General features: G+C 39.2%; 1 protein-coding gene across 6 annotated transcripts in view; it reads left to right on the forward strand.

Moving 5' to 3' along the window:
* Positions 1–24,772, forward strand: part of SMAP1 (small ArfGAP 1) — a 251,040-nt gene that overhangs the window by 207,648 nt on the left and 18,620 nt on the right. For all 6 annotated transcript variants that reach the window (XM_086707184.1, XM_086707188.1, XM_025925397.2 and 3 more), the window contains one exon: positions 10,100–10,190. In XM_086707184.1, coding sequence (XP_086563310.1) covers positions 10,100–10,190 — 91 coding nt within the window. The remainder of the gene's footprint in view (positions 1–10,099; positions 10,191–24,772) is intronic.

Here is a 24,772-nt window from a genome sequence, read left to right on the forward strand (position 1 = left end):
CTGGATGGACAGCTTTACCAGAGAAATCGAGTTAATAGAATTGATGTCAGTGTCAAGGGAGTTAGCTGCATTCTTCAGGGCTCAGTCCTGGGCTTTGTTCTTTTCAGCATTTTTATTAACTGAGCACATCAATGTGATGTTCAAATTTTCAAATAACCAAGCGACAAAGATTAGTTAAGACACTGCTTGACAGAACAATTCCTCAGATAAACGCAAAAATTCCAACAAGTTGGACAAAAGTATAATTCTGAAATAAGTGCATCCAGACCTCAACTGTCCTAAATATAATAGCACAGAGGAAAATATCAGGGAATTTTAGATGTATGAGGGCTTGGTGTGAATTCGTGGTCTGCTGTGGCTGCCGAGAGGGTCCAGGCTGCACTTAGAGTCATTTCTCACTTGTTTTCTGCATGACTGTGTCATGGAAAATAGAGATAAATAAGTAGATGTTACAAGCCACTTGAAGAGGAAACTTTCTGATATACCATTGTCTGAATATGGAGTATGCTGTATTACAGTATCCAGTGATTCCCTGATACTGGAAAACTTTCTTACAGAGACTGGCCATGTAAGATAAATGTTACAGTGGTGTTTTAGACATCACATAATGAACTGACCAAATGTCTTTTAAGTCCCCATCCTATTCTGAAATTTATATAAATCTTTGGTATTTCTCCAGCTCAGTCAGATATTGTTTGGGATCGTGATGTCCCTAGACTATATAGAGAGCCATTTACCAGAAGATGTCCATATGATTCGGGAAGTAAAATGTACATTACAGTTCTAAATTGAACCCCAAAAATACAACTTAAGAAAGAGTATTAAATTCAGAAACAGAATATACTAAGTATTGATAAGTTTAATGTGAAAAAAATTTATAAGTACATTATAAAGAATGATAAGAAAAAAGGAAACTTTAACAAGATTCTGAGTAAGGACAACAAAATGAGACACTGGAAATAAATAGATTATGTACAAGATTATTTCCTGCACAAAAGAATTTTAAACAGATTGTATATAATTTGGTTGTGATAGCATGCACATATAAACACATATGTAGTCATTATTACAATATCTCCTAGGAATTAAGACTGAGTGATTTTTATTAATGTATTGATTTTAGACAATTGAATGACTACTGGGTAAACAACAAAGATGATTCAATCTTTGCATTTTTTGCCAACTTTATAGTAGAATATATGATGATGTACAACCCAATAGCTTTCAAGTAACTTGTCATTCATAGATTTTTACTAGAAATTTAGTAAAAGTGAAATTCTACTATAAAGATTTCAACAGGCACCCAGATGAGAGTACTGTTCTCAGAATTGTATGTTATTGAGTAACTTGTTAGAAAATCTATCTCAGATTTCAAGTTGTAATGAGGGAGTAGATTAATGTTAATCCTCCTGTCAGCACCAAAAGCATTGTCTTGGCTCTTGACACTTAGGCAGTAAAGACTTAGAGATTGGTGCCCTAAGTGAAAGTAGAGAGCAGTTTCATTAAAGCACAGTATGCTCTCTAAGGGAAAGCATGCAGGTTCTGTGAGGTGGAACCAGCCCCTTGGTTGTTTTGGGGTTGGATATGTATTACGTTTTTCTGGACTGGGAGGACCTGTGACTTATAGTGGGGTGGTGCTGAGTGCTCCTTAATTGACAGCTAAGATTATATAACCACTTTCTTACTACACATGCCCATTCTCATAATGTATCTAAAAAGCCCATAAGGGCGGAGTCTTAACCACAAAACACATGTATGTAAATGGATTTATCACTAGCTAAAGGTCAAGCTGGGGACACGTTTTTCCTGAACTATGCATGTACTTTCTTAGGGACAGTTTTTCTAGGCTGTTATATCCTATTCTGTGGGGAACATGACCCCATAGACCATAAAGGTTTTCTTGACCGTAAAGGCGTTTCTCAGGGGGTTTCTTCTCATTATCTGGCTTCTACCGAACACTCCTAAAACCATGCTCTGATCGTGGCATAGCCAACACACCCCTATGCTTACAATGGTAGTGATCAAATTTTCTTTCTCAGTACAGTTCATATGCATAACACATTTCCCTAGGAGTAATTGCTTTGGCTACCGTCTTTGAAAATTGGTGGCCTATCTAATTACTAGAGCTAGTTGGTTGTTCGGTAATTCCTACCTATTGGACTCCTTCCCATCTTTCCTACAGACTTCAGAGTAAATACTACTTCCTTTTTAAAGTGCTAATCATCCCATGACCACCATCATGAGCATAAGACACATCTTACACCTTTCATATGCTCTTTATACTCTACCTTGTGTTGAAGTTATTTGTGTACTTGCCTTGTCCCTTCTATTAGATTGTGGTTCCTTTCTTTGTAGCTTCTCTTTGTGTCATTGGAAAAATAGTATCCATGTACAATAAGCATTGGGTAATTTTGAATCTAATTTGTGATACATAGAAATTATTAAGGAAAAGGCATCATGGTATGGGGGAAGGAGCCCTATCACGATTTTAGCCCCTGCCACTCTGGTGACTATGGAGTCTTTGGGCAAATCATATCACTTTAATATCCTTAACTTTAAAATGAGAGAGTTGGGGCGCCTGGGTGGCGCAGTCGGTTAAGCGTCCGACTTCAGCCAGGTCACGATCTCGCGGTCCGTGAGTTCGAGCCCCGCATCAGGCTCTGGGCTGATGGCTCGGAGCCTGGAGCCTGTTTCCGATTCTGTGTCTCCCTCTCTCTCTGCCCCTCCCCCGTTCATGCTCTGTTTCTCTCTGTCCCACAAATAAATAAACGTTGAAAAAAAAAATTAAAAAAATAAAAAATAAAAAAATAAAATGAGAGAGTTGAACATACTATATTTTATGTCCCTTCTGCTTGTATGATTTTATAAATGTAAAGGGAAACTGATTATAGATAAACTAGTTAAGGCATAATTTGAGTTGTAGTTAGTTTTAAAGAAAAGTTTTTAATTACTTATAGAACCTAGAAAATTGTATAGCTTCCGTATTCTTATAATATGTATTAATGCTATTATCTACATTAATAGATAAATTATTGGTCACTAAAGCATAGTAAATCACTTTCTAGGAGCTCAGCTGTTATTTCTGTTATTTAAAAAGGTGGTAAGTGTAGGAGTTGGAAATTAAGTCTTTTTTTAATGCATTTATAACCTGTGGAGTAGTGTTATAAGTTCTAAAAAAATAGGCTGGTGAAGCTTCTGCTAATAAAGGTTTTGATCATTTGAATGAGACATCTGCTTAATATGAGTCTAAGGAACTTATAAAATTTCTTTATCTAAGTAGATCAGTATTCTTGCTTGTTAGAAAATTTTGTTTAATAAATTTTAAGTTGCCTAATTTTATTCATTGACAGTTGACTGCATTTCTCACTTATTAAAAGGCAAATTCCATATGTGATGTTTTTAGTAGCAGGAGAATTTACAGTGGATTGATTCTGTACATACTGATTGATATGTCTAAGGTAAATGTGAAATAATCAAAGCAGTGACAGTTACATGAAGGAAAAGGGGGTTGGCAAGGTCTTGATTTACTATTATCACCCTTTATTATATCCTTGCCCCCAAATCCTAACAAGATAATAGCATTATTATTCTTTTTTTAAAAATGCTTATTTATTTTGAAAAAGAAAAAAAGAGAATCCCAAGCAGGCTTTGTGCTATCAGTGCAGAGTCTGAGGCAGGACTCGATCTCATGAGCCTAGAAATAATGACCTGAGCCAAAATCAAAAGTTGGATGCTTTAACCAACTGAGATACCCAGGTGCCCCAATAGCATTTTTATTCTTAAATCTTCTAAAATTTGGCTTCAGGAAATTACATGCTTTATATGATAGCTACATTTCAAATATTTTAATAATATCATCTTGTTATTCTTTGCAAAGTACAACAGAATTGGTATGCTGTAGAACAAAAGGACAAATTAATAATTTGTGTATTAATATTTTTAAGATTTATTTATTATCTTTGTTACCTGAAAATACTTGATAAATAGTACTTAGTGTTAAATGTAAGTTTAGTATAAATAGTGTTATAATGTAAAGCTGGTAGAAATCAGATACATTCTTAAAGATTTTTTTCATTTTAGAACAGATTGTCAGGAAGGCATAATCATTTATACACCTGTTTGTTAACCAAAATGTTTAACTGGAATACATTTTGGGAATCCACTTATAGTTCTTCTCTAACATTAGTCTGGTGAGATAGATAGATATACATATGTATGTATATACATATAAATTCTTTTATATAAAGAGAGTGAAAAATAGGTTTTGCTGTAGAAACTAAGTAGACTTCAGAGTGGCAATGAAGTTGGTGTTTTTAGGATAAACATAGGGTGCTTTTGCTTCTTTCTTGATAAATCCTGGCTATCTAAAAGCCATCACATTGCCTTGTTAATGTGAATGTTGTAATGAGGGAGAAGGAAAAAACTATTCCTAACTTCCTATCTTACTTCTTGAGATTTGTTCTTGATAATTTTAAATGTTTCATTTTTGAAATGCTAGATTATGCTTTATGGTGAAGAAAGGAGATTTATTTATTTTGACACTCTCTTCCTAGTTCAGTGTCTGAGGCCTTCCGTAATCTTCCTCTAAAGTCAAAAACTGAGTGTCTTGTCAGCTTTTAGAATGTGTGTCAAGGAGCCGTAGCAGTGGACATGATATTAAATCATGGCTATAAGTAGAGCCTCCTTGAAATAGGGTTTGCCTCTCAATTTATTGGTGATGTTATTGGGCTTAAATATACATTATCATGGAATAAAATGCAAGACCTAGGTATTATTAGTTTGTGTTTTTTGAAAGATTGAGTCTTTTAGAGGACTGTATAATTTAGAGGATTTTTTAGAGGTTTTTTTTTAAACCCTTTTAATAGCACTATATAAGCAAAAATGTTTTTGTCCTTCAAGTCTGTATTTCTTAGATATTATAATTCATCCAAGGAAAATGAATACTTTATTTCTATCAGTTTACACAAAGATCTATAAACATAATTATAAGTATAAATGAGAATTAATTTTCAGTTATTTTCAGAAAGTCACTCAGAGACATTGAATATAAAATTAATATATTTTATGGATATGTAGCTCTGAAAGATTAAATATTATCCTGGCTATGGGTGCCTGGGTGGCTCAGTTGGTTAAGCATCTGACTTCGGCTCAGCTCGTGATCTCGCAGTTTGTGAATTCAAGCCCCACGTCAAGCTCTGTGCTGACAGCTCAGAGCCTGGAGCCTACTTCTGATTCTGTGGCTCCCTACCTCTCTGCTTCTCCCCTGTCCGTGCTCTGTCTCTCTCTCAAAAATAAACAAACATTAAAAAAAAAATTAAATATTATCCTGGCTATAATTTCAAGATTTCTTTTTTTTTTTTTTTTTAATTTTTTTTTTTTAACATTTATTTTTGAGACAGAGAGAGACAGAGCATGAACGGGGGAGGGTCAGAGAGAGGGAGACACAGAATCTGAAACAGGCTCCAGGCTCTGAGCTGTCAGCACAGAGCCCAACGCGGGGCTCGAACTCACGGACCACGAGATCATGACCTGAGCCGAAGTCGGCTGCTTAACCGACTGAGCCACCCAGGCGCCCCGCAAGATTTCTTATCTATGGATATTGATACTTTGGTGTACCCTTGAATTTTCTCTTAATAGGTTTCAAAATTTTAAAAATTAGGTTAATTTCTTTTTTGTTGCTGTTGTTTATTTGAGAGTGAGAGAGAAAGAGAGAGCACAGCAGGGAAGGGCAAAGAGAGGGAGAGAGAGAATCCCAAGCAGGCTCCTCGCCATCCGTGTGGAGCCTGATGTGGGGCTTGAACCCATGAACCATGAGATCATGACCTGAGCCAAAACCAAGAGTTGGATGCTTAACCAACTGAACCACCCAGGCACCCCCCACCTTTTTTTAAGTTTAGAAATGAGGTTAATTTCTTAAGTTTACATTTATGAACAGAGTATCATCTGCGTTCAATCTTTGTAGGTCTCACTAATCTATATAAGGCAGTACTTGGATTACTATGAAGATATAAAAGAGTGATCTCAAATTATCTCTGCCACATATCAGTGTTTCATGATACTGCTTCAGCATAATTTTAAAATGAAGAAATACCAGATAGGTTTTTTTTAATTAAAAAAAATTTTTTTTTAATGTTTATTTTTGACAGAGAGAGAGACAGATCATGATTTGGGTAGGGGCAGAGAGAGAAGGAGACACAGAATCGAAAGCAGGCTCCAGGCTCTAAGCTGTCAGCACAGAGCCCAACACGGGACTCGAACTCATGGACCGCGAGATCATGACCTGAGCAGAAGTTGGATGCTCAACCAACTGAGCCACCCAGGCACCCCTAATTTTTTTTTTAACATTTATTTATTTTTTGAGAGACAGAGACAGAGCGTGGGCAGGGGAGGGGCAGAGAGAGAGGGAGATACAGAATCCAAAGCAGGCTCCAGGCTCTGAGCTGTCAGCACAGAGCCCAATGCAAGGCTCAAACTCACAAACCATGAGATTATGACCTGAGTCAAAGTTGGACGGTTAACTGACTGAGCCACCCAGGTGCCCTATACAAGATAGTTTTTAAAGTGATCGACCCTTTTGCCTTTTTAACTTGTGGGACAACCTATGAGATGCCAACTGTAAGAGTTGTTGAAATCCATCTGGAGTAACCACTTCTATTTAGAGTAGTTGGTAAGGTTTAGGGCGTAGACATTCCTTACTCATATAGGTTGACCCGCTGTAGGAGCAAAGGAGCAGACAATATTTAGAGCAGTGTTTCTCAGCTTGTGATTCTGGTAAGAAATACGTGTTACATTATGGTCCGGGCTGCGTGTGTTCACATATGTACACAAATATACAAAATAATTCATGAATACTTTACTGTGTACAGTGCACTCTTGTTTTCTGTTTCACCTTTTTAAATGCCAAAAACCCTTCTAGTTGTTATCCATAAATTTGGTGTCAAAACCCAATAGTAGGCCATGTCTGCAGTTTAATAATCTGTATTTAGGATATGCCCCTTATTTTTACCTTTATGTTTCTCTTTACCCTGCACAACTCTACACATATTCAGTATTATATAGTTTTCTGTGGAGATGGGTTGATAAACACCCATTTAAATTATGATTCAATTGCAATCAAAAGACGAAAATTCTTGGGACACATATAGATGTGTGACATCTGGAAGGAAAAGATATTTTCCAAACTTTTTTCAGTAGTTCTGAGGATGGGAGTCAGGATTACCAGAGGATCTCTTTTTTGTTTGATTTGGCTTTTCCCTGCTTTCTAAACAATGAGTAATTGCATACTCAGCAATTTTTGTTATTTTTTAAAAAACTTTTTAAAAAACATTTGTTTATTTTTGAGAGAGAGTAAGAAGCAGGAGAGGAGCAGAGAGAGAGAGGGATACAGAGGATCTGAAGTGGGCTCTGCCCTGCAGCCAAGAGCCAAATGTGGGGCTTGAACTCACAAAACTGTGAGATCATGACCTGAGCTGAAGTCAGATGCTTAACCTACTGAACTACCCAGGCACCCCATACTCAGCAATATTTTAAAAGGTAGTTCTAATTTGGTGGGAAAATAACTCATAAACCAAAAAAGAAGTCATTTTGGCCTGAAAAAAAATGCCACATTATTAGAATGTAGAAAGTAAATAGGAAGGAGTCCCTCACAGGTTTATTCCATGCTTCTTTGCAGGGAAGAAGTTTCAGGGAAATAATCAAAGAAACAATTGTAAATTGAGGGACAAAAAATAAGCTTTAGTTACTACTCTTTCCCTATTTGGCATGTAATATCTGAACCTCAATTAATCTGCAAAGTGAATGAGTTTGGCTAGATTATTTAAGTTTATTTTCAACTTTAAGGCTTTCTGATTTTCAGTTAAATCAGGAATTAGATTTTTATGTACCTGCTAAGCATAAGACATGTATATCTCAACATCTAGAGTATTCCAGACAGAGGGGTATGAGTGAAGATCAATGAAGACCTACATGAGGAAGCTGCTAGAACCTACTTGGGAGTATTTGAAGTTTGAGTGCTTTCTGGCCACTTAATCCTCAGGTTTTCTTGAAGTGTTGAGTGCTTATACATTCAATGCAAGTTGTCCAGGAAGAAAAAAAGGGAAGGAAGGAAGTTCTAGCAGTTTAAGTATTTAGTTGGAAGGAGTTGCCTCCTTGGTTACTATAAACTATGCTTTCTTTCAAATTACTTTGCTATATACAAGGTAAGTCTTACCAATATTGGAAGGGAAAAATAAAAAAGAATGTGAAATGGATTATGTTAAACCTCTGAGAATTATGTATTATTACAGGCTGATAATTCTGTGTTTGAGAAGCTTATTAAAGCATTGATACTTGGGATGGTAGGTTACTTAAGTATATAATATAATAAATAATTCTGAAGAGACAGTAGTGACTAAAAACAAGTTAAGTGTAGATATATGTTCTTAGAAATTATATATCTGTCTAGCTAACAAAAATGCACTCATGGAACAAGTTATGAATTCTTTAGGTAGTTGCAGAAGAAATGATTTTATGGGGATAGTTTGAGAAATAAATGTGAGTGAATGAATAAATGTTTTACTTTCTTGGTTTAAGAGAGGTAGGCTGTATATTTAATGGAATATTATTCAGCCAAAAAATAGAATGAAATCTTGCCATTTGTGATAATTTGGATGAACCTTGAGGGCATTATGCTATGTGTAATATATAAGTCAGAGAAAAACACCTGTCATGTAATCTCACTTATATGTAGAATCTAAAAAAACAAACAAACAAACAAACAAGATCCTGGATCAGATCTTGGAACAGATCATGTAACAGATGGGTAGTTGCTAGAGGCAGGGGTGGGGGTGGAAGGTGGACAGAATGGGTGAAGAGGGTTAAAAGGTACAAACTTCCACTTATAAAATAAATAATTCCTATGGGTGTAATGTACAGAATGGTAACTATAGTTAATAATACCGTATTATTTATTTGAAAGTCGCCAAGAGAGTAGGTCTTAAAAGTTTTCATCTTAAGAAAGAAAATTCTGTAACTGTATATGGTGTTGGATGTTAACTACATTTACTATGGTAATCATTTCATAATGTATACAAATATGGAATCATTTTATGTTGTGCACCTGAAACTAATATAATGTTATATGCCAATTATATCTACATTTAAAAAAAGTGGAAAAAGAGGCTTTTGAGTTGAGAATGTAGTAGATATATGTCTGTCCTACACAACATTTCTGTGTAAATGAGAAAGATAAAGTTTAGAATGTGTAACTGACTTCGGCTTCTGAGAACTGGAAGAACATTACATTTAAAATGTAGCTGATAGTGTAGAGTCAGGAGAAAATATATCAGGTAGTATTTCATCAGGCTTTTCTTGGTACAGAGGTGTCTCACATGTCGGCACTGTGAAGGAGGGGAATAACAGTGTGCTCATGAAGATTCTGAGGCCTGTCCAGCATCTGCTAATAGAGTGCATTAACAGTAGCTAGCAAATGATAGGAAATGCAATTCTTTTTCAAAAAGGTGTAATTTTGGGGCGCCTGGGTGGCTCAGTTAAGCATGCGACTTTGGCTCAGGTCATGATCTCGCAGTCCGTGAGTTCAAACCCCATGTGGGACTCTGTGCTGACAGCTCTGAGCCTGGAGCCTGCTTTGAATTCTGTGTCTCCGTGCCTCTCTCTCTCTCTCTCTCTCTCTCTCTCTCGCTCTCTTGCTCTCGCTCTCGCTCTCTTGCTCTCGCTCTCTCTCGCTCTCCCTCTCTCTCTCTCTCTCTCTCTCTCTGCCCCGCTCGCGCTTTGTGTGTGTCTCTCTCTCTCAAAAATGAACATTAAAAAAATTGTTTTTAAAGTGTAATTTCATACAAAGGATTTGAACGATTAAGAATAATTACATTAAGATTGAAAGTGTATATTTACTATTTGGGATCCTAATATGTAAGGTTTGTCATTTCAGGCTCAGTGATCATGCTTACTTTTTTTATGCAATAAGAAATTCTCTGGGCTTCATTACTCTATGCTTCATATACTTCATTACACAATATCAAAAATATGCATGATTAATTGGGGCTTAAAAGGCTTGTTCAACTTATTTAAGAAAAATTTGTAAATCTGATTATTTGTTTTAAAGCTGCAGAAGAAAGAAGATCAGCAGTTGGAGCCTAAAAAAAGTACCAGCCCTAAAAAAACTGCAGAGCCCACTGTTGATCTTTTAGGACTTGGTAAGTAGTAAAAGATACAAACCACCTTAAGAGTTACAAAATAATTGAGGTCTTTACTTGAAATGAATATAATAGCTTTATCATTAGTGTGCCAAAATATACCTGTTAACTGAATTTGAAAATGGTATGATCAGTGTATTCAGTTCCCACAAAAAGGGAAGTCTTTAATAAGAGAGCTAGTATCTGTCAGCACTGTCTCGGCTGAAATACAAGTAATGAGTTCCTTGGGGAAGGAAGAGATATCAAAGAAATCTTCAAAGGCTTAGTACACTGACATTTCAACATTTAAAATAAAGAGTAAGGATTCTTTTTCTCCTCTTTCCCTCTCACCCCCACTTCTCTTTATTTAGTTTTGTTGGGGGATTCCCTTAGCATAATGATTATGGGGTAGCCTTATTATAATATATGCAGGTTTAAAATAAAATTTAATTTTGGTTAACTGAAGTGATGCTCTTTATACCTAGATCTAGTGGGTACATTCATTTCATATATTTGATGACAATAAGAAGTGCTCATTTTAATTGAATGTCGTATTTATTCTTATGACTGACAGATACATGTTGTCTGCCTGGTAAGTAAGCAGGCTTCCCTTCAAGGAATGCTAACATTGTACTTATCTACAAATACTGTCAGCTCTTTTGATATCTTTCTTCTCTTCCTACAAAAATAGCTTTAAATAAATGGTTATTTTTAGTAATATCTGAGCCTTCAGCAGTAATTAATGTAAAAGATTTTTTTTTTAGTTTGGAGAAAGATTAACAACAAAAAAAGAAGGATACTTAGTTGAACTTCATTCACTACTTTTCTAAAACTTGAGCTTTGTTCTTAGTAAATTGTTTTCTCTTTTAAAAATTACAATTGAATGTTTTATTCATTTCTTAGGAAACTGGTATAGTGTGCAAATAAATATATCCCAATAGGTAAAAATTTTCTGTGATGGTGAAAGTAAGTAGTATGTATAACTGTAATTTTGAAAATAGGGCTTCAGTCCAGGGGCTCTGAAATAATTATGTTGAATTCTAGTCTGTATAATTTATGTATTTTATTTTCTTTTCTGTAAATGAGAGAAAAGAAAAAAAGACTTAATTCCAAGGTAAGGAAATATCTGACTAAAACTATATGCATCTTTGTCTTCATTGTAGAATTTCCTTTCCAGTCTAAGTGCCTGGTTTATAACTTAGAAATGTAAAATATAAGGGGCGCCTGGGTGGCTCAGTCGGTTAAGCGTCCGACTTCAGCCAGGTCACGATCTCACGGTCCGGGAGTTCGAGCCCCGCATCAGGCTCTGGGCTGATGGCTCAGAGCCTGGAGCCTGTTTCCGACTCTGTGTGTCCCTCTCTCTCTGCCCCTCCCCCGTTCATGCTCTGTCTCTCTCTGTCCCAAAAATAAATAAAACGTTGAAAAAAAAAATTTAAAAAAAAAAAAAAAAGAAATGTAAAATATAAGCTAGACCCGACCCTTATCCTACAGATTCATTCATTGATTGACCAAATATTTATTAAGTGTCTCCTGTGTTTCCAGGCACCATTGTAGGCACTAGGGAGGTAGCTATGAAAGAAAACTGATAAAAGTACTAGACCTTTTGGAGCATTCATTCTGTTTGGGGAAACAGGGAATAACAGTTAAGTAAAGTATATTATGGGTCTTCTGTGGTAAGTTGTATAGATAAAGCAACAGTGAGCAGTTGTAATTCTAAATAGGGTGGCCAGGGCATGGAGGGTGCTGAGTCTTACTGGAGCAAAGACCTGAAGGAGTTGTGGATGTCTGGATGTGTGGGGCAGGAACATTCCAGCAGGAGAGAAGATCATGTGCAGAGGCTCTGCAGTAGTGGCTTACTTATCATGTGCAGGGACCAGCAAGGGTGACTGTATAGCCAGAGTGGAATAGTGACAGGGGAGAGGAATGTGTGGAGTAGGTTGTAACAAGACTGTGGCTTTTACTCCCAGTGTCCTGGAAATATATTGGAGACATTTCAGCAAAAATGTACATACATTGACCTAAGATTTTAAGAATTATTGTAACTACCATGTTAAGAATAAATTAAAAAAAAAAAAAAAAAAAGAATACATTGTAGCAGGGCAAGGCTGGAAGCAGGGAAACCAGTAAGACTGTTAGAATAATACACATGAGAGATGACACTGGCTTAGAGTAGGTGGTGGCATCGGAAGTTAAAATGTTATGGAACCAGGCTGGTATGCTGGCGGAAAAACCAAGCAGGACTTGGAGATCTTGGTGGATTGGAGATTTATTTAACACTGGCGGGCTCAGAGGAGACTGTTTCTCCAAAGATCTGAGCGCCGAATGCAAGTGGGAAGGGTAATTTTTAGTAGTCAGCTTCCATATCTGTGGGGGTTTTCACGCACACAGCCAACAAAGGAAAAAGAATCCTGAGGAGGGGTCTCTAAGCTAGAGACCAGAGCTTGTTTTAGCTTCAACCGCCATTTTTGGTGCAGTATTTATTCACTTCTCCAACATTCTCCCCTTTGATGCCTTTAAAAAAAAAAAAAAAAAAAAAAAAAAAACCTTTTAGCAGGCATCACCTTTTAGTTTTACAGGTTGGTACCCTTGGAAGGCTAAGATACATGCAGTAGTTTGGTGAGCAACAGTGTTTTTAATAAAACATACCATGGCATTCAGTATACAGGGGCCAATGGATACAAGTAAAATTATGTAGAGGAGGGGCCCCACCAGGGTAGGAAGCCAGGATGCCCAATCTGTGAGATCCCATCCTTTCTATTGATTGATACTTTCCTGTTGTGTACGTTGAATTCTTTCCTTCAGTTCCTTAACCTTAGTTGTAACTATTCCCTTCTTTTTCTGAAGTGAGGAGGTCGAGGGCTTGCCTATTTTGGAGGATCACTGCCGCCAGAGAGTTTATTTGGTTTTGTAAGGTTACCAGAGAATCTGCCACCTGTTCCATGTCTTCATTTAGCTCTTGAGATAGTCTGTGGAATAGTCCTATGGATGAACCTCTGCCCCCTATTCCGGTTCCTATTCCTGTCGCAATTCCTGCTCCTATCAGAATGGGTAGCAGAACTGCCCGTTTAGCCCAGGACTTGGGGCTAAAGGCTATTAGGAGCTGATCTTCAGTGTATACGGATATCTATGGGGTTACGAAGATGGAATAACATATCTGAGTCCAGTTGGCCTCTAAGCATCGGTAGGCCGAGTTAGAACACAGATAGAATACCCCAGGGGTTGAACATAGGGTTGTATTCCTCGTTAAGGTTATATTTCTTTCGCATAGAGAGGTACCATTCATACCTTCAAGGACTGTACAGATTAGATTGTTGGCATTTGTGAGACGTATCTCAGTGGCCAGGGGTCCAGTTAAGACAGAGGTGTTGGTTTTGAGATTTTCAGGAGCTTCCCTGGTCAAAGGGATCGGAGTGGCTAAGTAAGCCCTCCGGCTGAGGGGCAAGCACATCCAGCAGGTTTGGGTGTGATTATCTATTTTCTGGAGGACTTGGAGAGTAGTGTTGGCCCAATGCTGGAGTGGGGAATTGGTAAGCATTTGATTGAGGGCTGACAGGTTCAAACCCTGGTAGGCTGCCAGGGGAGTGGTCACCCTTATGGCTTGTATTACCCTATCCTGGGTATCCTTTATAACTTTTTGAAGGGCCCTGTCTTGCACCCCCTCCCCCGTTCGAGATCCCCCATTGAGGAAGGTAAGTGTAGCAAGCTGGCTTCCCTCTCTGGAGGCCCTTATTGTGATATGGGTTCCTGACACTTTGGGTTATCTCTACAGTCCAATACTTAGTCCATGGGGCACTTGGTAACTGACAGAGAGTGGGTGTTTTTCCTTTGTAGCAATCTTTGTGGAGGGAGGTGAAGGTGCTGAATGCCCTTGACCCCCTTATTGTCATGTAACAATCCTGGGGGCAAAAGTGGGTAAGTGGCAGTTGTGAGGTTGAGAGAGGTTATCATAATATACAGGCAATACTTAATAATCCTCCCATCCAGAGGAGGTATGTGAGATCCAGCATTCATCTTTTGTCCCATGTCCAGCTTGTTGGTACAGTCTCTATCAGCCCAACAGTAAGAAGCAAGATTAGGGCTATGACACCAGTGAGGGGCAAGGGCTGGCAGAGTTGCATCCAAACCCCTGGGAATCCACATGTTGAGTCCTCAAGCTTCTGTGTGCACAGGCCACCCAGCTTCTGGGGTGTGGCTGGAGCAGGGCTGGAGATCTCAGGGATCAGTGTCTTTTTGAGGGTCAGTTTAAGTGGGTTGACTGGATCTGGATCACTTTGCCAGGTTGAGGGTTCCTCTGAGTTGGCCTTCTCAGCTCTGGAGCAATGGACCCATGGAGTGATACCTGAAACTGAATCCTCTATTTGGTTGTATGTCTGTAGAGTCCACCTCCAAGTCTTCAAAAGGGGCGGGTTTCTGGTAGCTGTCAGATCAGGTTTAGGGAAGATAGGGTTTGCATATTTAGAGGTCTATCCTGTTTTCCAGTTGTTTAAATAATTATATGTTTATGGGGTCTTATTATTATCCCCATAGAATAACAAGCACAGAAGATTGCCTATACATGAAATACTGTGACAATTTCCTGAAGTTTACCTCAAGTTGTCTAGTTTAGGCAAACAACAAACATTTAAAGGCAATCATAACTAGAATTTAACATCCATAATGGTGCATTGTTGAAACACAGTTTTTTGCTCTAAATATCCCCCCTCTCCAGAGATAGCCAAATTGAGACCAATGCATTTGTAGAACAAATCCAGTCTTAACAAATCTAGCCTAATTATTTACATAAGCTCAGCAAGAATAGCGATTGATCATGAGGATCTTTTAAAGTTTGCTTTGCTGGAACCTTTCATAAGGAATCTTGGGTTGAACTTTTAGTAGCCTCTCCAGGCCAGAAGCCAAGCCAAATACTTGCCGTCAGACAGGCCTACAATACTTACAGAATTGGGCAAATTCCTCTTCATGAAGTCCCCAAGATATCCTGAGGTTCCTGCACCTGCCAGGAAGTAACCTTCTTTACTCACCTGGTGAGGCTGCTGGGAACTCTGTAAGCAAGGTATCAGGCCAACCTTCCCAAGGGGTTTTATGGCTCCATGTTTCATAAAGCCAACCTTAGTTCCTTAAAGCTGTCTGGTCATATCTGAGTCTATGAATGCCACTCTCAAATATGACATTCCAGTCAAAGTCTTGGTAAAATAACCAGTATTTCCAATGGTGACCTGTTACAAGACGAACAGATTCTTATTGAATTTATGCAAACAATTGTAATTGCCATGAAAGAAAGAATACTCACTGAGTTTTTGAATTTCAGAGGAGTTATATACAGAGAAAATTTGTAAACTGAAGCATTTACAAATGAATACTTTATGACATTTCTGTATATCATAGATATCTCAAGAGAGAGTTTTCTTAATCTGGAAGAGCAAACGTTAGAGAACCAGCAATATTTTCAACAAGAATCACAAAACTATAATCTTCCTCAGTTCATTTAATCCCATGTTCCTATTTCTTGTTCAATTTGAATGCAGCTTTGCAGTTCTGGAAATTCTTACCCATTTTAGTATTAATCTTAGAGATGTCGAATACCCGTATTTGTCCCCAAAGTCCTTTTGACAAATCTCCTTGAAGAAGAAACACGTTTTGTGAGAGAATAAGAACAATTATAAATGACAAAATCTCAGAAATAGACATTGTTAAAGATCTGATGAGAGTTCACTATGATGCAATTGACAAAGAAATTTGGTTATTTCTGTGACACATAACACTTCAGGTAATCAGAATATTAAGTGATTACCTTATACCAAAACATTAAAACTTTAGGAATTGCATATAAATTTGGACAGTTACAGCATTTACCTGTGCAATACAACCTAAGGTTTACCATTATACGACAGTGCTTTTCCAAGGAACTTATTAGCATCCCAAATAAAAGGGTCTAATTGGTCAAAAAGACTTCATTTACCATTTAAATCCTGGAAGCTTGTTAAAAGCTTAGGAAGTTATAAGTACATCCTAAAAAGGATTACAGATCATTAAAAATCTTAAAACTGTATTTATTCAACCAAGGTGGCAATAAATGATCCTAAAGGTGAATGTATAGCATTATATAGTTGTTACAAAAACCTAGCTCCTTTAACATTGAGAAGCTTTAACTAAGTAATCAAAGACCTGATAAAGATGAAACCTAAAACTTTGGTTTTCCTGGAAGACAAACCTTTGTTTGCATCGTCTTATCAAGAGCAGATCGGGGCGCCTGGGTGGCGCAGTCGGTTAAGCGTCCAACTTCAGCCAGGTCACGATCTCGTGGTCCGTGAGTTCGAGCCCCGCGTCAGGCTCTGGGCTGATGGCTCAGAGCCTGGAGCCTGTTTCCGATTCTGTGTCTCCCTCTCTCTCTGCCCCTCCCCCCGTTCATGCTCTGTCTCTCTCTGTCCCAAAAATAAATAAACGTTGAAAAAAAAAAAATTAAAAAAAAAAAAAAAGAGCAGATGAACAATCCAACAAAACATTGTCATTTGAGCAGGGAGAAGAGCAGAATTTCAACCTTATATCAGTGTATTTTTAAAATTCCATTTATCTCAACCTTCTACAACTTTCTTTTGCTTTCATATTTTGTCCCAAAGCCATTTCTTTTCAAATAACCAGTCTCATTTAAGACAAAATTACTTTCTTTTACCCTCAACAAAACTGTATTTCCATTCTTTATATCTTTTTTATATACCTCCTATTTCCCTACATACAGAGTTGCTTTCTTTATTTTCATCAGTCTTACATTTAGTAGAATTTTAACTCTTAGGAAACCTTAGTCTCCAATTGAGGACTTAGTAACCAATTGAGAGGTATTTACATCAGAATTTTTTTAGATGGTAAATTTGTGAACCAATTAAGTACAAAGCATGTTTTCTAGTAGGTCGGAATAGCCTTGATTTCTCAGCAATAAGATGTTAAAAACACATATCTATATGCAATATTCAAAGCTTTAGCATCCCATCCTATTTGGAAAGTTTCAGGTTCCAAGGACCTTCAAAGTTATCTTAACAATTACCCATGAAAACTTTGAGACAGACAAAATTAATTATCATTAACAAATTGCAACATAGATAACATGAGATTGTTTGACTTTTGCTGATAAGTTTAAAGACAGGTGCAATAAACTTAAAAGTTTAAACATTGAATATGTTTCACCTGCGTCCGCCTAAAAGTCAATCAGTTTTTCCCCATTGTCAATTTTCATCTGGGGCACCAGTGGAGATATCTGAAATGGTGGTCCAAGGGTAAAGCACTTTGCTCCTTTGACTTGGAGGGTGGGAGGAGGAACCAGTGGTGCCTGAGACACTGAGGATGGTATAGGACCACACCCACGTTGGTGCGGAAGCATGAGGGGATGGTGGGGGGGGGGGGGGGCGGGAGGCAGAAGCAGCAACTGCTTGGGAACATTCCTTGAAGTCCCTGTCCCGAGGTACACTAACCACCGTTGGCTCCAATTAGGGCTGTTAACCTGGGAAATGAAGGAGAATCCCTCACACCTGTTAGGCAGAGGAACAGGGAGGGAGAGTCAGTGTCCCTTTTAGTTTGATTCTATCTCGGCCAAACCAATAAGGTCCCCTTCTCCAGGTTCCTCCTGATTTCGGCTGGGTTTTTGGGACTTTCCCTGGTTGGGACACTTATTCTTTTTGATGTCCTTTCCCCTTGCAGTAGGTTCATTGAACCCTTGCTAAGGAGGCTCTGGGCCTACCCCTTTGCTTCTGGGTATATTTATGGCCTTCTCACCTCCCCTACTCTGATCCCCCTGAGAGCCTCTTGATAACAGCGGATGTGGACTGGCATCTGGAGAGTGCCTGCACCTGGCCGAGGGTGCAATCTGGCCTTCAGTCCTTGTGGGGGAGGGTTCTCTGGCCTGGAAAGGGAAGAGAAATGCGCGGCTGTGGTGGCAGCAACCTGGTAGTGGTGGAGATCCAACCAGGGGAGGAGTTTCAAGCTCAGGGAAGGGGGAAGGGAGCCTGATGAGTCCTGAAGAGGGGAACATTAGCGGAGCGGTGGGTTGCTTCTTTGGCTCCCGGGGTGAGTCTCCGGATAAAGCTCCTAAAACCTTTGCCTGGTTCTCCTTGCTCCATCCTGACCCCATAATGCTCCCGTGAGGCAGAGTCACAAAGACAGAGAGACAGGGCACCCCCTCCAATGAGGAGACCAGCCAGATGCCTGCCTGGCCATGTCCCGAAGGAACCCAGGTGACGCTCAGCCCCATAGGTCCCAGCCCTGCAACCCATGATCAGAAACCACTCTGATATTGCCATAGACCGAGTGCCATCCATGATGGAATAGCAGACGGGCCCACTCAGACTCTGTGGGCCCGTGGGGTCCCCAAGGGCACCTGCCCGTGGAGCCACAGAATTGAACTCTGCAGCAAGCTGGACCGAGTTGCACATTCACATACACACCAGAGGTTATCATATTCCCTCCCATAGAATTCCTACCTGGGAGACTTATGAAGCCTCGGGGAGTGATCAGGTCCCCCTTCCACATTTGTGAGTGGGCCTCACTAGATTGGGCCCCAGCCTTACTGCTTCCAATGCAGGGTCCAGGTCCTCACCTGCCAAGTCTCCTCGAGTCCGGTGGGAATGGTGGAGCGGGCCGGCCGGAGGCAACCGAGAAGAAGACTGCTGAAATTCAGACAGGGCATGTACTCTTCCTTGCCATCCCTCATTCCCTCACTGCCTTGCCATTCTCCCAAACCGGTGGCAGCTATGGGCCAGCATGGTTGGGTTTCCTGGTCAGGGAACCAAATTTGTTACGGAACCAGGCTGGTATGCCGGCAGAAAAACCAAACGGCACTCAGAGATCTTGGTGGATCGGAGATTTATTTAACACCAGAGGGCTCAGAGGAGACCGTTTCTCGAAAGATCTGAGCGCCGAATGCAAGCAGGGAAGGGTAATTTATAGTTGTCAGTTTCCATATCTGTGGGGGTTTTCATGCGCACAGCGAACAAAGGAAAAAGAATCCTGAGGAGGGGTCTCTAAGCTAGAGACAAGAGCTTGTTTTAGCCTCAACTGCCATTTTTGGTGCAGTACTTTATTCACTTCTCCAAAAAGTAGCAATCAGGTTCTGGATATATTTTGAAGATGGAGCCAATATGATTTGCTGAAATTATAGGATGTTTACCTTTTGGAATGAACCTGTAGGACAGGAAAATCTGCTGATTCAGGACAGAAAAATTGCTACAGCAATGTCTTGAATAGCCATTGGGATCTAGTGGACAAATGGGGTGACTGGCCTTAAATACTCAACTATGGCTGCAGTACTGTTGTATAGTAAATAACCTCCAGAGCTCAGCAGTGTACATCAGTACGATTTTTCTTCCTCTCCAGGTCTGTGCGTCAACTAGGGCATCTCTGCTAGAACTTCATTTGATGTGTTTCCCATCTTCCTGGTGACTGCTGGGGACTGCTTACCAACTCTTGCACTGCACATATCGTGTCTCCATTTTTCAAGATCCTATAAGTGTTTCCCCGTCCTCTGCCACCCAGTCTCAAAGCCAGTACCACAGATTTTGGGGTTTGGTGATGGCAGCACCCCTCTTCTGGTATCACTTTCTGTGATAGCCGCCCTTGCCACACAGCAAACAACTCCAAAATCTCCTTGGTTTCTATCAGTTAACATTTATTTCTCTCACTCATGGTCTGTGAGTTTCCTGAGACAGCTCTGTTTTCGACAGTGGAGAGCTTCAGTAAATGGTGTCTTTAGGGGAGAGCCAAGGTTCATTTAGGCCAGGAAAGTGAGGGAATGTTTGAAGAAGAAGTTAAGGATATATATGTAGGGGATTTTGCTGGTGACTGACAGTTTTAGATCATATACTGGAAGAGTTCCAAAGGTGGCAGCGATAGGAGATAAGGTCAGAAAGAGGGATATTTTGCTGATGGATTTTTTTTTGTAGCAGAAAATGACGGGTGTCCTACTCAGAATACAAACACCTCTTCAGTCTTGCTGGTTTATCAACTTCTTAAGTTCTTTTTAAAAATACTTTCTTTTTTTTTTAAAGCTTTGTTATGCATGGCATTTGATGAGTTTGTGAAACTCTAGGAGACCACAGAGAATCAAAGGTCTCTTCTAGCTCAAAACAGTGATTCTAAATCAGGATTGATTATTGGTATCTACTTTGGGCAGCAGACTATTTTTCTGCTGCCCAAGGTAAGCATGCCACTCTCCCCTCATGGACTCTGGTTTTCCCTTGTTAATTGAAACATGGTGGGGGAGTAGAAGCAGGTGTCTTGAAGTATGATTTATGGTCATGGAGACATGACAGTATATGCTCATGTGAATGAGACTGGAACAGGCATTAACTTGAAGCACTTGCAGAAAATACACAGAAAACCCTCACATAGTTTAGTTACACACCCACAGAGGGTCCATGAATCCTAAAGTTTATTGTTTGTATTCAGGATCACTTTTAATCTCATAATAGGGTAATCATTAAGATCATTTTTTAGTAATTTGATCTTCCTTTTGAATGACACTTTGGTGAGTCCATGTTCTTCTTTTCAACTTACTGACTCAAGCTAAACCTATTTTCTTCAGCTCACCTTTCCTGATCTACTCTCCGTCCCAAGGTCAAACATAAAATGCTCTCTATCTGCTTTATAGCAAGGGTTAGTGAAATTTTTATGAAAAGGGCCAAATATTTTGGCTTTGTAAGCTACATGGTCTCCACAACCACTTTGTAATATGTAAGTAGCTATAAGCACATATATAAACAATTGAGCATGACTGTGTTCAGAAATATTTAAAAATAGGCAGTGGGCTGTAGTTTGCTGATCTCTGCCTTATATTCTTGATTGTACCTGCAAGAACTGCTTCATATTTAGGTATTCTAGTTTGAAGCCTGTACAAATATGATTTATTCAGTGTTTTACTCTCTAATACCAGAAGGGGGTCAGATACTTGGTTATCACTTACCTACTAGTCTTGGAAATTACCTAATGTCTTAATTAAGGTTCCTTTTCACTAAGGGCCAGACTGAAAATCCCTGAATGCTCTAGACTCGAAGCAGACTGCAGTCTCAGAAACATCTTGACTTGAATGTGTACCCCTATGTTAGAAGAGAATTTAAATCAGTTTCTAGAGCATGTGGGGGTGGTGTTCTTCACGGTCTCTACCTATGTAGTTATTCTAGGACTGGGAATTACGCAGTTATGCTAGTCTCCATTTTTAAATTTTTTTTATTTTTTAAATTTATTTGTGTGTGTGTGTGTGTGTGTGTGTGTGTGTGTGTGTGTGTGTGTATTGCTGCTTAGTTTTACATGATAGAAACGGACAGACTGCTTAGCTGTTGGTTAGGATAATCCCCCCCAGACTAATACTTCCATCCAGTAGCGCTTTTTGCTTTTTTCTTTTTTTTGTAGAAAACCCCATCTGAGAATAGAATCCTCAAGGTTGAGCAAATGCTCTAAGCGTAATGCTTGAGAAGAATCATAAATTGCTGGTGTTAAACGTGACCTTACAGGTTTCAGTTCAGTCTGCCACCAGAGGTAGAAAGCCCTCCTGCAGGGTTTCTATCTTGTGGTTGTCCATGCACTGCATGTGCCCTGCAGCATAGCTGGCCCCCCTTGCCAGGAGGCTTTGAACAGCAGGCCTGTCAGGCACAGAGGGGTATGTGTGGCTGGGGTGGACCATGGAAGGTATCTGAGAGAATCGGGTCCTCAGTGCTCTAAAAGGCGTCATGCAAAGAATCAGTATGATCTTGGTCATGAAAATCTAGCCCAGGGTATATTTAAATATTTTTAAATATATTTAAATAAAATTATGCTTACTCATTTTAATCTGGGGAAATTTCTGCCTAAACATTTCATAGTTTTATTTTAAATAATTTTAAATTCCAAAGTGTATAGAGGAATAGATACAGGTTCCCTCAATTTTTCTTAATTGGAAAGGAAATAGCTTTGGGCAAGTTTTAAAGTTTTCTCACTCATGCTTGTGTTTCAGGAAATACACACTTTAACTTATTTTCACAATGGCCAAGTGTAAATGAGTTGACAGTGCTAGTTAGATGTAGTTATGAATACATAACCTTCTTCCTTCCTTCCTTCCTTCCTTCCTTCCTTCCTTCCTTCCTTCCTTCCTTCCTTCCTTTATTGAGAGAGAGAGAGAGAGAGAGAATGGGGAGGGGCAGAGAGAGAGGGAGAGAGAGAGAATCCCAAGCAGGCTCTGCACTGTCGGTGTGGAGCCTGACACAGGGCTTGGACCCACAAACCATGAGATCATGACCTGAGCCAAAACCAAGAGTCAGACGCTCAACCAACTGAGCCATCCAGGCAGCTCCCCCTACTTAATTTTCTAGTAACATATACATTCAAATTTTATATGATGAGTGAGATGAATATATTCTCTTGTTTTCTAAGTTTTTTGCTTCTAAAAGCCTTTCTTGGAAAGAAACCAACTAAAGGATAAACCCCCCACAAAAGCACTCTACTTACTTGTCAAGTAGAAAATTCCTACAGGGAAATTTCTCTTCTTCAAAGTTCATATGCTGTGAAATAAAACAAATTTGGAAATGTGCTGACTAAATGCCAGACATAGCAGCTGTGGCCCTGGAAAACCACCAGTGTCCTGTGAACTGTGCATTGACCAGATCAGGAGGATGTTTTTCCAGAGAGAAGGGCAGAAGGAAGGAATATTCTAGCATAAGTACCCTAAATAATTTTGTGGTCTGTTAGGTTTTTTAGATATGGTTTTAAACCTAATGAAAACATGTATTGCTTCTTCTCAGAAGAGTATGTTCAGGGAACTATTGTAAACTGTTATATTACCCTTTCAAAAGGAAGGAATTGTTTTATTTTTGTGTAACCATACTTCTGGAGGAAACAAAATGCAGGTAGATGAATATATTGCTGTAAGAAGACTGGCATTAAGCAGATCCTTGCAAGTGGTCCTGAGTCCATGCTGGGGAGAAGTGAAAGATAAATCACCTAAGGCTGGTGAGCTATCATTTCCATTTTATAGGTGAAGAAACTGAGGCACAGAGAGGTTAAGTTGCCTAAAGTCACATAGCTAGTAGGTTACAGAGCCAGGCCCATGTTCTTAACTATTACACTGCGTTGAGCTGTGACACAGAATAAAACTCAAAGACTACCAGGTGACCTTGTGCCACACAAAACAGATATTGGATTCTTATCATATTGATAGCTGGTGGCATTGTGTCAGAAGAACAGCACTGGATTTAGAGGCAGTAACCTGCAGTTTGTGTGGGCTCTGGTGTTTTCATCTAGGAAATGGAAATAAGAACCTCTGTGGTTGATGGATGGAATCTAAATGAAGAAATAAATGTGAAGCATGTAGCACAGTAACTTGTATGCAGGGCTGTGCTGAGACTGTAGCCTGAATACCAGGTCAGGGGAGATGAGTAAGAGATAGCTCAGGCCTTTGAAGGGGATGTGCAGAGGAGGGACTCAAATTATACTATGTAACTAGGACTCCTCCAGACTGTTGTCACACAGCATGGTCTTTGACTGAGAGAAGATTTGCAGCTCCTTGAAAAGCACTAAGGAGGGGCCCCTGGGTGGCTCAGTTGGTTAGGTGTCCAACTTCAGCTTAGGTCATGATCTCACGGTCTGAGGGTTTGAGTCCCGCGTCGGGCTCTGTGATGACAGCTCAGAGCCTGGAGCCTGCTTCGGATTCTGTGTCTCCCTCTCTCTCTGCCCCTCCCCTGCTCATGCCCTGTCTCTCTTTGTCTCAAAAATAAATAAAAACATTAAAAAAAATTAAAGCACTAAGGAAATTGGGTGGCCTCGAAGAAATCTAGTCTGTCACCATGTTTTAAGCATTTAGAAAGAAATTTGTCTTATACAATTTGTTGGGTTTTTTTAATTTTATTTTTGAGAGAGAGAACATGTGCAGGGGAGGGGCAGAGACAGAAGGAGACAGAGAATCAATCCCAAGCAGTTTCCACATTGCCAGCACAGAACCCGATATGGGGCTCAAACCCACGAACCATGTGATCAGGACCTGAGCCCATATCAGGAGTCAGATGCTTAACCGACTGACCGACTGAACCATCCAGGTGCCCCTACAATTTGGTTTTAAATTTACTTACATGCATGCATACATATATATGTGTGTATATATATATATATATATATATATATATATATACACACACACATAAATACATATACATATATATATACATACATACGTAAAACGGACAACAAATAGAGCAAGAGAGTTAAGATCATCTTTTAAGGCCACTTCAATCATTTTAGTAAAGTAGTCTAAATACCACCTTTTTAGCAGTAAGAAAATTAACTAAAAAATAAAAATAAATAGCTCCACTTAACTCTCAGGCACATTTTTTTTAAGGCATTTGAAAACAATTTGAAGCTTGACAATTTTAATATGCTTTCAATGGACATTTGTGACTTGAATTTCACAAAGTAACGCACATGGGAGTTTATTTCATTTCATAAAGCAATTCATGTGTTTTAATACAAAGGAATTCCAAATAACACTTTTATTAAGGAAAGAGCTTTAAATGGTTTCTTGTGTAGAAAATAAAAAAGGTTCTTTGAGTAACATGAAAATTTATAAAGCTTTAAGAAGGAATTTTGCCATTAAGAAGAAC

Source organism: Puma concolor, chromosome B2, assembly GCF_028749965.1.
Source record: "Puma concolor isolate L17-30 chromosome B2, mPumCon1.1.hap2, whole genome shotgun sequence".
Classification (NCBI taxonomy): Eukaryota; Metazoa; Chordata; class Mammalia; order Carnivora; family Felidae; genus Puma; species Puma concolor.